General features: G+C 39.2%; 1 protein-coding gene across 1 annotated transcript; it reads right to left on the reverse strand.

Moving 5' to 3' along the window:
• Window positions 1-8483: 8483 nt before the first annotated feature.
• LOC127640403 (dual specificity protein phosphatase 6-like) lies at window positions 8484-12464 on the reverse strand. The gene is made up of 3 exons (XM_052122933.1): window positions 11508-12464; window positions 10958-11392; window positions 8484-10152 (listed from the first exon to the last, which is right to left on the reverse strand). The coding sequence occupies exons 1-3, from the start codon at window positions 11905-11907 to the stop codon at window positions 9842-9844; spliced, it is 1146 nt and encodes a 381-aa protein (XP_051978893.1). The 5' UTR covers window positions 11908-12464; the 3' UTR covers window positions 8484-9841.
• Window positions 12465-13001: the final 537 nt, after the last annotated feature.

A 13001-nucleotide genomic window follows, 5' to 3' on the forward strand; every position in this document is an offset into this window, starting at 1 on the left:
GGTGAGTCAACCTGCTTTCGTACTGATGAGAGATAGAAATGGACACAATATAAACTGTACATGGTATTACACTGTAGCTACATGGATTTTGTCGAAATGGGGTTATAAGGAGCACATTTGATTTCATGAATGGGCATTAAAATGACTGGGTACTGAAATAGGTACTGAAATGTCACAGTGGTCAAATACACAATGTGATTTGACCAAGTAGTATTTGATTCTGAATTTAGATCCCTTGTTGGTCCTGGAGCAACTTTCAAACTGACCCTAGCCCTGACATTAACCTAGCACTAACCCAAACTATACAACTCAAATCATAGAGATATGACTGAATGTTTAATTCACTTAACACCAAACTAACCACCAGGCCAGCCTAACACAAACACAGTGTCCTTACCAGACAGGATGGTTGTATGCTATTGTGAACACAGCCACAGAGTCTGCGCATTTGCAACTTTCTGCTCGGGGTAGGGGCAATGCCACCCCTCCTTGCAACCATAGGGAAAATATAGAGGCACGGTACGGGAATGAGGGAGAAAGAGTTTGGGGCTAGAGAAAAACATTTCAAGGTTATAGCCCAGGAAGCCCAAGGCTATCTATGTGCCTGTGTAAGGTGCATTCAGGTCACATACTTTCATATTCATGTTACTTAATTATTCTGCATTTTGAGTCAAACAAAACAACCTTTCACACTATCTCCCACTTCTTTACCCAAATTCCCTCCCTCACAAAACTGTTCGCATTTCTGAGCAGTATTCTCCATGAAACCCATTAATAATTTCCTGGAGATCAGGCAGGTCTGAGATTCTGAGTGTGTCTGAACTTCCATCCTGTTTCAGGCTAAGCTGTGTACTGAGTGGGTGAGCTGAGATGACTAGAGCATAGTCACAGCACAGAAAAAGAGAGCGAGAAAGATAAAGAGCCAGAGAGAATGTAAATCTGCATGACAATCTGTCTGTGTAGCAGTGTAAGGGGCGATATTACAATGGTGACTAATATTTAGGTCTAACACCAGTTGTGCACAATGTTTTCAGTCTTTCCCTTTCCCTGTCTCTCTTGCTCTCTCCCCTCATATGTGTTATTTTTAAAAGCCCTTTTAAATGATAATGACTATTTTTACTCTTTTCCATCAAGCCACGTGGGCTCAAACAGAGACAGCGACGGATGATTCATATCAGGTGGAGTGCTCATTTTGTGAAATGCTGCCACCACATATTTGCTGTAAGATGGCCTTCATAGAAATGAAGCCACGGAGGACCTTAAAATGGATGCATGCGACTTAAATTGGGATCTCTAAGCTCAGAGGCTGACATACACAGAGATAGTCTATTCATAGCCGAAGGAGAAATTCAAGGTTTAGATATCTTCTGAATCTATCTGCCAGTTGTTGATTTAGCTTGTGATGTGCAGTATGTAGAGCTATTAGGATGTCATCAGTGGTGTTGGGTAAGGCAAGCATCACAATAAACCTACTATTGCTCATATTTTGAATTAGGGATTTGAACAAACCTTGAATCCTAAGTCATACATTTCAGACTGAACTCATCCCACACCCTGATTGTTCTGGAAATTAGTGATATCTCAAATCATGTGGCTTGTTGAAGCGAGGTGTGCCATACTTGGAGACTTGGAGTTCTTATAGAAAAATGTGTTGAAAACCATTCAGAACACCCTAGCAACCACATAGAAACACACTAAACAACACTCAAAAACACCCTAACAACCAAACCCTCACAGAACAGACTAGCAACCACATAGAAACACACTAAACAACACTCAAAAACACCCTAACAACCAAACCCTCACAGAACAGACTAGCAACCACATAGAAACACACTAAAAAACACTCAAAACACCCTAACAACCAAACCCTCACAGAACAGACTAGCAACCACATAGAAACACACTAAACAACACTCAAAAACACCCTAACAACCAAACCCTCACAGAACAGACTAGCAACCACATAGAAACACACTAAACAACACTCAAAAACACCCTAACAATCAAACCCTCACAGAACAGACTAGCAACCACATAGAAACACACTAAAAAACACTCAAAACACCCTAACAACCAAACCCTCACAGAACAGACTAGCAACCACATAGAAACACACTAAAAAACATTCAGAACACCCTAACAACCAAACCCTCACAGAACAGACTAGCAACCACATAGAAACACACTAAAAAACATTCAGAACACCCTAACAACCAAACCCTCACAGAACAGACTAGCAACCACATAGAAACATACTAAATAACATTCAGAACATCCTAGCAAACAAAACCTCTCAGAACACCCTCGCAACTGCATAAAAACATGCTAAAAGCCATTCAGAAAACCCTGACAACAAAAACCACACAGAACATCCACATAAAACAAGCGTAAAAACATTTAGAAAACTCTAGTAACCAGACCCACAGATATCTATACACAGATACCTCATCAGCAGCTGTTCCTATGGGCCGCAATACATCTGTGCACCTGCCATATCAAGAGTCGTCCATCAACACATGAAAGTAAATTGACAGAATCTGTAACAGTCTGGTCTTTTCCAGCCAACAATCAGATTATATATTTAAGATGATATAAAAATTCCTGACTTCCACATTCCACATCTAAAACAGTTCCAGAATCTACATATGTATATCTTCTAGGACCAAAACCATTCAGAACACTGTAACGTCCACATAGAAATCAAATGCACTAAAATAACACCCTAGCAACCACATAGAAACACTTTTAGAAACACTCAGAACACCTTAAGAGTTGTAGCGGCGAATTTTGCAAATTTATTTTAAAACAATAAGTCTAGTTTTTCCATTAAGGATTACTTTTACAGTGCATAAAAGTAAATGTAGAATCTGTTGTTTGACACAAACTGGTGGACTCATTATCTTCTCGCTGTTAGAACATCAGATAAGACAGCCTTTTCAGTCTTACCTGTCAAAATGAGAACTTTTGGTTCTCTAAATATATGATAAGAGACAACAGATTGCTCTTATGCAAAGCCTTATTTTTATTCCCATTAATGATGTGTCGTCTCCTCAGGTGGGAGACCAACTAGAGTCTGGCTGTTGTGAATTCCTGGGAGGGTTTAGTGCACACCTGGTAGCTAAATCACACACACACACACACACACACACACACACACACACACACACACACACACACACACACACTTTTGGTTCTGGTGGCTTAGAAAATATGGCTGCTAATCTTGAGATTCCATTCTGACATGCTCCAAAGCAACAGCACATCTTATTTCTCCAAGCAGGAATTGAAGGAATCTCATGGAGTTTTTGTCATGGAGAGAGAAGCGCGTGGGCTGCAATGAAGTGCTGAGCGACAGATTTCTTGTTTTGCTGCCACTGCTGAGGTCCAGAACCATGTGAAATCACAAAAAACAAAGCCTGATTTCAAAACAAAGCACTTCTATGTGGCATCCTTCTTGGAAGACATTCCTCCACAGCATACCAGAGTGTGTGTAGGTGGAGGTTTCTGACTATTGGGACTGAGTATAATTAAGTTTGTCATTTTTAATGAAATGACCCCTACACACCATGAAAGTTCACAACAAACCTCCGACTACCTCTCTATCCATACTATTCATACACCATCCATCCATCCATCCATCGTCAACCGCTTATCCTGTGTACAGGGTCGCGGGGGGCTGGAGCCTATCCCAGCTAACATTGGGCGAAAGGCGGGGGACACCCTGGACAGGTCGCCAGTCCATCGCAGGGACTATTCATACACTTATTTATTTATTTTACTTTATTTTTTTACAATTAAATATAAATAGCATAACAATTTAAGTGAAAGTTGATTTGAAAAATATAAATACATTTCAGAATGTCTTTGTATTTGGTATGCCCCCGTTTTGCTTTAAAGGGATAGTTCAACCAGTATTCAAAATTCTGTCATCACATACAGTATTCACCCTCAAACAATTCCAAAATCGTTTGGCTTTTTTTTCCCTTCCATGGAACACAAGAACATTATGTTCCTTACATTAGAAAATATGTAATGCTGAATGTTAGGAATTGACAGCCTCAATCACAGTTCACTTTCATTGAATGGAATAAACATGCAATGAAAATAAAGAGGCTGTCAGTTCCTAACATAATCTGACCTTTTGTGCAAAGTCAACATGTCACAAATTTGCTTACATTTGATTAGTGACCTAAAATTTGTTTGTTTACATTTTCCACAATCCCAAAACTTTGTTTATTCCAGGTTTAAAAGTTCTCCTTCACAAAGGATTGTACAAACACACAAACAAACATTCACACTATGCATGGCTCTACATTGGTTTCTGCCCAACATTATTAACATTATGGTGGTTAATGACATCCTCCCAAGCAGTTCCGGCTTGTTCGGAAGCCTCATAAAAAGTTGTGAGCTCTCTCCCCACATTGGCAGAAGTTCTAACTCTCCATGTGGGTGGCTTGGAAAAGAGCCCGCAGCAGTTAAGAGTGATAACTGCGTATCCACTAAGCTGTTTGCTTACAACACTGAATCTCCATGTTGCCCTGTGTGTAACCCTCAGGATGTTTTGTCTTGATAAGCTGTTTGTTGTGGAAGAAGACAAAGATGAAACAATAGATACACTACAATAATCTTTGAAGTAAGCACACTTCCACCATGTTGAAAGACATTCGTCAATGTGCTGGGTTCTTGAAATGGCTGTATGCTTTTTGGACTAAAAAGTTTTCATATAGGTTCTTCAGAAGAGGACACTGGTTTCTGAGTTGTTAAAAGCACTTGTACATAGATGATTTTCTAGAAAACTACGTTTTAGAAGTACTAGACAACAAAAAGTTCCATGTGGAATTTTAAAACTTTGACCCTAAAATGGGTTGCAGGTCTGTTCTGAAAGGGCCACGGATGGTAGGGAAAAACAATAATAAATGCAATTTATAGAATGGAACTAACTAATTAGTAGTGTTGGTCACCAATTAAGAACCAGTTGAGAACCACCGTCCTATGGTTTGAGGGTGTGAACCAATTTTGGTTCCAACTGCAACCTTTATATTTAAAAGTGTCCAGAAATGTGCTCCACATGTTGAAGTATGTTCCTTCAAAAGATCGAACCCAATCTTGTGGCAGGCCGCAATAATCAAGAGTTGGCTCATTCAAAAACATACAACTTTTATTCCCATAGAGAGAACTAAACAAAAAACAAATAATGTTAAGACTTCCCTAAGTTTAACCCCTAACCATGATTTTAATAGAACAATCATTGTTGTGTATCACAGAAGTAAGAGGAACATCTGCATTTGAATGAGTAATCTTACAATTGTTAAAATAACATTAACCCCAATCTAAATCCCAAACCGTTAAATCTAACCCCTAACCCAAACCCTAAATCTAAAAAGTGTTTGACAGGAGGCTCAAGCTAGTTAAAATGTTATGCCTGCATTGTATCGATTTGAAATTCTGTCTGTTTATTGGTTGGTTTCCATGGGAATCAAAGTTGTACCTTTCTCGTATCTAAGGATTTTGCCATCTTGCATGAATTTTTAAAAGTTGCCATGAGACTGTGTTGGAAAGATCATCAAAATGTGATCAGAATTAAGAGGTGGGAATAAGAATAGAGCTAGAGTTAGGATCAACCATGCACTAATAAACTCATCTGTAGGATTGACAGACACAGGGGTGGACCGAGCCATCTGTTTCAGCCAAAACAATTTGCTCGATATGCACCTGCCTATTAAGAGTGATAGACTACAGGAGAGGTCATATATCCAGGGGTTGCCTTTATTGCTTCAACTCACATAACAACACAAATGGAAGAGTGCAGCTGGCGAGCAGGGCATGGGTGGTGGGTGGATGACCCCTGATGGGTGTACAAGAGGGTGCGGTTTGGGGGAGAAGGGTGTTCGGTTCACTGGAACTTGAGCACCGGAAATTGCTGTGCATGTTGGCAAATCCTTCACAGTGCAGTCTGTTACAAGAGGATGACAGGGACCAAAACCCTTTGCACAGGATTAGCACACCAGCCAAGTGTAGTCACAATCTGTCTGTGTTTATTTTCGCTGCTTTAAAACTTGCATGCACTTAACATTTTTAATTTTCAGTCAGACTAAAACAATAATTCATCTTTATAAAATGTCATGTAAGTGCTTTAGTCAGACTGAAATCTTACCATTCCGATTTTTGAGAAGTCGTTCAGACATAGATAATACGATTAGCTCAGCTTCATCCAGCATGTATACGTTATTCAGACCACAATTGGCCTCTCCACTGTGTGCATGCTCTGAAAGACTGAGGTGATCCGCAACCTGTATTACCGGAACTTCCTAAACTGATGTCCTTCCTTCAAATATTACATTTTACATTGTGTGCCTTTGAAAGATTGCTCAATTACACAAAAAACCTGCTGTTGCTCAATTATGACTGGGACAACAGATACATGTTGTCTAATATCCATTCGCTCTCATTATGTGGAAAGCTATGTTTTATCTTTAATTTAATTATGATATAATTCATAATTCGTCATCGATAATTACACAAAATGTAAATACTAATACTAAAAAAATACGACATATTGCTAAAAAGCTCTAACTAGAAGCTAGATGGAAACTAAATTGAAAGCACAAATTGAAAACTGATAATCAGAGAACAGATAATCATTATTGTTAGATATACAACACACTGTTTTGCCTTCAGAAATAATAATTACTCATTTTAAACCTACTTTTCACTCCCACACAGGGATTATCTCTTTATCTGTTGTATGCAAAAGTCAAGAGGGTGTCAGGTTACAGCATGCTTTGCCACATCTTGCTTTTAACATAGGGGCCTGCTGAGCTACTGATCTCCTGTCAAAAAGTGCCTCGGGGATGAGGGGGTGGGGGGGTGTGGAGACATTTTACCTGAACCAGCCAGTACCTGGAAATACCAGCCTGTCCACATAAGATGTTTTGCTCACTTAACACTCTGTAACACTTTATCTTCCTTTAACTTGCTTTATCATCTTCAGGATCTAATGTTTTATATTACTCAAGTGTACCACCAAAGGTTTATCTTGTCTTTGAGTCTGTGAAGGTTGTTGTCAGTATCTCAAAAAGTTAAATATTGTTTTTAAGTGATTAATTATGAGTTATTAAATACATTATTCATCTTGTGCAATTCTAGTCTGTAAATTAGCATTGGATAAATAATATTCCATGTTCATTACAAGCTCAATAGCATTTGAGGTACAAAGCTGAATACCTCAAAGCATTATTTGACACATCCCTCCTTTTCTTTAAAGCTAACATTTAGGTTACAGTGAGGCATCTACAAGTGAAGTGAATGTGGCCAATTTTTGGAGGGTTTAAAGGCAGAAATGTGAAGCTTATCTTCTTATAAAAACACTTAATTCTTCTGTTAAAACCTGAGTATTATTTGAGCTGTAAAGTTATTTACTGGGATTACAAGGTTTATAATGTTATGTTATCATGGCAACAAATTTGTAAAACTGGATATAAGTTTACACAGAAAAGGTTAGTAAGTGATTTTATCACACTAAAATCATGTTAACAAGCATATTAAGAACAACATTTTATGTTTATGTATTGGTCCCATTCACTTCCATTTAAGTGCCTCACTGTAACCCAGATTTTTGCTTTTGCAAAGAATAGGAGGAACAAGCCGAAATAATTATTTGTGGAAATCAACATTATACCACAGATGCTGTTGATTAATGAGATGAAATGAAAATCATCTCATGATTCACTCACCCTTTATGGCATCCCAGATGTGTATGACTTTCTTTCTTCTGCAGAACAGAAATTAAGTTTTTTTCTCAACTCATAATGCAAGTGAATGGGTGCCAAATTTTTTAAGCACAAAATAAATAGAAATATAAAGTGAGCATAAAAGTAATCCGGATGACTCCACTGGTTAAACCCATATCTTCAGGCACAACATGATAGGTGTGGGTGAGAAATAGATTAATAATTTTTTATCATAAATTCTCCTCTCTCCCCAGTAGGGGGCGATATGTATGAATAATGTGTATCACCAAAAACAGAAGAAGAATGTGTAAGTAGAGATTGAGTAGGGAGAATTTATAGTAAATATATATATATATATATATATATATATATATATATATATATATATATATTTTATATTGATCTGTTTCTCAACCACACCTATCATATTGTGTCTGAAGATATGGGTTTAACCAGTGGAGTCATATGGATTACTTTTATGAAGAGTGATTTAACCACCTGATTAGACTGGAGTACATTTATGTTGCCCTTATGTGGATTTTGGAGCTTCAAAATTTTGCCACACATTCACTTACATTGTTTGGACCAACAGAGCTGAGAAATTATTCTAAAAATCTTTAAGCTTAACTTGTATTGAACCCAGAATATTTATTCAATAAATGTAAATTGTAAATATGGCACTTTTGAAATTATTTGACATTTGAATTTGTAAGGCAACAAGAGAAAACAGAGAGATGTCATGAGTAGATTTGAATAGACAAAATAGCAATTTATTAATAACTTATCATTTCTTTACATTCGTAATTTTGGGGGAGTGGTTATGTAAAAATTCCCTCCCCTAAACAGGCCTTACCCTTTGATTGACAACAAAACCAGCTAAAAACCATTTCAGTCACTTCTCTCACAAAAAATTGTCACAGAACTTTCCTGAAGAGGAGAGACAAAAAATCTCTCACAGACCTCATTTCCTTGCACAAAAATCAGCATTACTTGCTTTTACCTTTAGATGTCCCCAGATAAAAACAAAACAAGTAGTATAAAGTTGAACGGGTCCTACATGAGAATGCATCTTGAAACCCCGCCAAGTAGCATTTGAAGAATGCCTTATACACATACACACACAAGTTTGGGCTACCCCTCTGAGCGTGCAAATTTGTATAGTCCAGTCTGGGGAATTGCTCTTGAAAGTTAATGCACAATAACAATTCATGTACAGAACTAAGGCAAGAAACAGCGATGACTTTGATTTGTGTTGGTGGTTAAATAGCTGAGAAAGGCTGAATGTATCCATAAAGCAAAATAAAGAAATATAATATACATATACACATTAATAATCTTGCAAAACCTGTTAACATATTTGGCATGTAAATCATCGATAAAGATAATATTGATCAATATTCAGTTCAGCTACATAAGGAGAACAAAAGAAGAAGAAAATCTACAGCCTTTCCTTTGCAACAGATTTTATATATATATATATATATATATATATATATATATATATATATATATATATATATATATATTTCTTACTATGGCAAGGCTTACAAACATCTTTAATATTCACATGTATCAATGTTTAAAAAATTTCTCCACGCAAATAAGTTGGAGTACAGTATACTCTGCCATCATTACCGAGGGAATATCGTCCCAAAACAGGCAAGTCTTCATTGAAGACAAGTTAGAGCACACCTTAAAAAATTTGAAGGTGCAAGTGCTAATCAAAACAAGGAGTATTTGTAATTGTTCAGTTCCAGTAAAGTCTCTTTGGCACACCAGCCCCAGTTGTAGTAAATTGAATGTCCAAATAAGTTCTTTCCATAGTTGCCAGTCTTTCCATGCTTCAATATATATATATATATATCTCAAGAACTAATTGATAGAGTCCTAGAGAAACAGAGTCCCAGATAATGTCTGTTCTCTCTCCATTAAACAGCAGCTTATAAGCTCTGGGCACACCACATGACCCATCAGTGGCTACTCTGGTCCGCAGTCATCTCAAGCCAACTCTATCAATAACACGAGGAACCCCTTGACAGGCATCAAAAAAAGAAACCCATGTTTCAAACACTTTTAGAGAGCCAAAAGGGGGTCGCCGTGGCAAAACCTCACGTGGACTCAAGTGGGTCCAACTGAAAGACATTGTGGTTGGTCGGTGTGGTGAAGTACAATGGGGATGGAGCTGCCATGCGGTTGTCACAAGGACTCTTGAGGCCCAAAGTACGCTCAAAGTCCAAGAGCTGGCCCATGAAGTTAAAGTTAGGGGAGATGTTGGATTTCTTCATCTTGACGATGTCGTAAGCATCGTTCATGGACAAGTTGAGCTTTTGCATGAGGTAGGCTACCGTCACAGTGACGGAGCGGCTGATACCTGCCAGGCAGTGAACAAGCACGCCACATTTTTGTCCACGGGCTTCATCTGGAAACAAAACACAAAAAGTTATTAGTTTTGTTGTCTTTCCCAACTCAAAATCACAGTCAACTAATATCATTTGCTAAAATGCTCAACTCAGAGGTCAGTGTATTATTCAAGTGTAACCAACTATTGTGCGTCCTCACGAATATGTAATTAAACATTAGCGCTGTTGTTGAGGACAGCATGTCAGAATTCATTACAGTCCCAGCACTGACAAAACAGAGTCTCATTCAATGGGCTTTCTAGAGCATGACTGCAGACAGAGCGAAAACAACTCGTCCATTTTCTCAGGGAATGTGACATGGAAATGGGCTATTACGCTCTAATATAAAAGTCATAGCAGCACCCTGTCAAGGCCAACAGGATGTCAAAGCTGGCCTGTAAATGGTCCTCATTGTGTGGTGAAACACTGCTCTGTCCTAGATTACTTTCAATGCGGCTTCCTTCCTGTTGAGCTCAAATTACCACCTCCCCTCATTTGTCTCCTGTTTCATCATAAGCTTTTGTGTCACAATTGCACAACCTGAAGATATGTTACTATGCAAACAATAAAATGGTGCCATCCACATCATGCTGACTCTAATTGTTTTTTAGGTTAATCACATTTTTTGTTGCACTAGTTTCAAAACAGTGTAGCCTAAATACACCTAAACCCTTAAAAATGATAATTGCACTTTTCGTTTTAGTTGCATGAAAAACCCTGAGACACAACTGCTTGATCAAAACGAGGACTGAATGAAAAACAAAATAAGGAAGCAATAAAGGCACATTTTGTGGTTCTAGTTGTGTTATTGTAATTGATTCTCACCAATGAAGCTGATGGCTTCGGGGAAAAACTGGGAGAGATTTTGGCTCCAGTGATCCGAGATGGGAATCTGCTTGTACTTAAACTCTCCTGCGTTCTCGAACATGTTGGGCAGATTAGGAGTCACGTTCAAGATGTACTTGATGCCAAACTCTTCCAGAATATCCAGGTTCGTGGAGTCCTTCGCGCAACCCAAATACAGATGCGGCAGGATTTCCACTGGGAAGCAAGGCTGAGGATTGGAAAGGGGGCTGCCGTCCGAGTCGGTGGCGCTGCTCGGGTCTCGGTCGATATCCGACTCGATGTCCGAAGAGTCAGAGCTGATCCGAAGCCCTCCGAGTCCGAGGACTTGGGAGGTCGGTGAACTGCTGCTGGATGAACCGTCGAGGTTCGTCTCGCACAGCGTGGGATATTCAGCTTGAAATGTGCTGAAACCACCTGTGAGGTTGAAGAATTCGTTTTATTAATATATATAGAGAGACAGCAAACTGCTAAAATACATTACACACTGAGGTGCTCGAACAACTTTAAATGGTTTAGAAAATCAACATACCCTCAAGATAGAAAGCTGTGTAGCCCTCGTCCTTCATTCTCCTCAGCAGTAAACCCAACACGGAGCCGCCGTCGATATTTTCATTCCACTCTCGGCTGTACTCGTCGTACAACACGATAGTATCCGTCTTGCACCTCCGCGCGAATCTCTCACGGTCTTCCCCATTAGAAAGCAGAGACTTTATGGGCAGGTTGCCCTTTTTCAGTCGCCGGAGCATGAGGCTCGGGATGGCCACATTAATGGCCGTTTCGACGTGCGACGACTCGTATAGCTCTTGCGCTCGGCAGTCCATAACCAGCAAACAGTCCTTGCGCGTCACCAGATGCTCCTTCAGAAACTCTACTGTCTTGCTTATAGCCATGACCGGATACAAATGCACGGGTTTGAACTTATCGAGCATTAGTAAAATAGCGGTTACCGTACCGTAAAGAGCTGAAACTGCGGAGTAGACGCGCTGCAAGAGGCCGTAGATATCTCAGGCCTGAAGCATTGAGATTCTCTCTTGAGAAACGCTATGAAAGTATCTTGTTATAGCGATAAACGCCAGGAATAGTTCCTATGACGCTCGAAATGGTTGAAATTATTGGGTTTCGGTTCGAGAGTCAAGCGCAGACTCGCTCAACTTCCAGTCCATTCATGCAACAGTGTTAAGGATGTCTGTGCATTTATCAATGACTCACACTAGTCAGTGAGAAAGCTACAGCCACTGACGTTTTCTTCCTGTTATATAACCTCTCTTTTTCTCTCGACTTTGATTATTTTTTATATCTTTATATATATATATATATATATATATATATATATATATATATATATATGTATGTGTGTGTGTGTGTGTGTGCGCAAATCGTTTGAGAGATCCTGGCGAATATCGATTGCAGATCGGCTTGTAGATTTATTTCCTTTCGATATTTTTCCCTTGCTCGAAGAAGGCTGCAGTGCGTCCTCCGCTCTCGTAGCCAGCTAGTGAATGGATAAAAGCGCGAGGCGTTTCAATCGATACATTAAGTCGGCCAACCAATCAGAGGGCGCCGAGCAATCGTCGCCGTGGAAACGGGGCAGGATGGAACAGACTGTTGATGAATTGGTAATAAGTTTGTCATTCACAAAAACGGAAAGGAATTTCCGAGTGCAAATAAACAGTAGAGAGGCACTGCACGGGAAGGAAGGAGTGAATGTATTTGACCTTATGCTCAGGTTACACACTTTAACGCCATATCGCGGTAAAGTTAGTTTTACGTTCGACATTCGTTGGATATTCGGGTTCTCTGACCTGCGCTCTCTTCAGTCAACAATCTTACAAAGATGTCATTAGCACACTTGGTATAAAGGGAGTATAACTATACGATATGAGCATAAAAATAGGACTCAGAACAGTCAACGCTTCGTATGGCTGCAAATATATGCCTGAAATGCTCCGATGCGCTTTGATTGCCTAGCAGATGTAAGGGACCGTCTGAAAACTCACCCACTACGTAAAACATAGGAGATGTC

This window comes from Xyrauchen texanus, chromosome 49 (genome assembly GCF_025860055.1).
Source record: "Xyrauchen texanus isolate HMW12.3.18 chromosome 49, RBS_HiC_50CHRs, whole genome shotgun sequence".
NCBI classification, from domain to species: domain Eukaryota; kingdom Metazoa; phylum Chordata; class Actinopteri; order Cypriniformes; family Catostomidae; genus Xyrauchen; species Xyrauchen texanus.

Bases quoted from the DNA above. Each gene is read 5' to 3' on its own strand.
- LOC127640403 (XM_052122933.1), bottom strand. From the start codon at position 11,907: ATGCTCGATAAGTTCAAACCCGTGCATTTGTATCCGGTCATGGCTATA. The intron at 11,393-11,507 runs GTATGTTGATTT...TCAACCTCACAG, and splicing joins CACAGCTTTCTATCTTGAGG to GTGGTTTCAGCACATTTCAA. The intron at 10,153-10,957 runs GTGAGAATCAAT...TTTTGTTTCCAG, and splicing joins CGAAGCCATCAGCTTCATTG to ATGAAGCCCGTGGACAAAAA.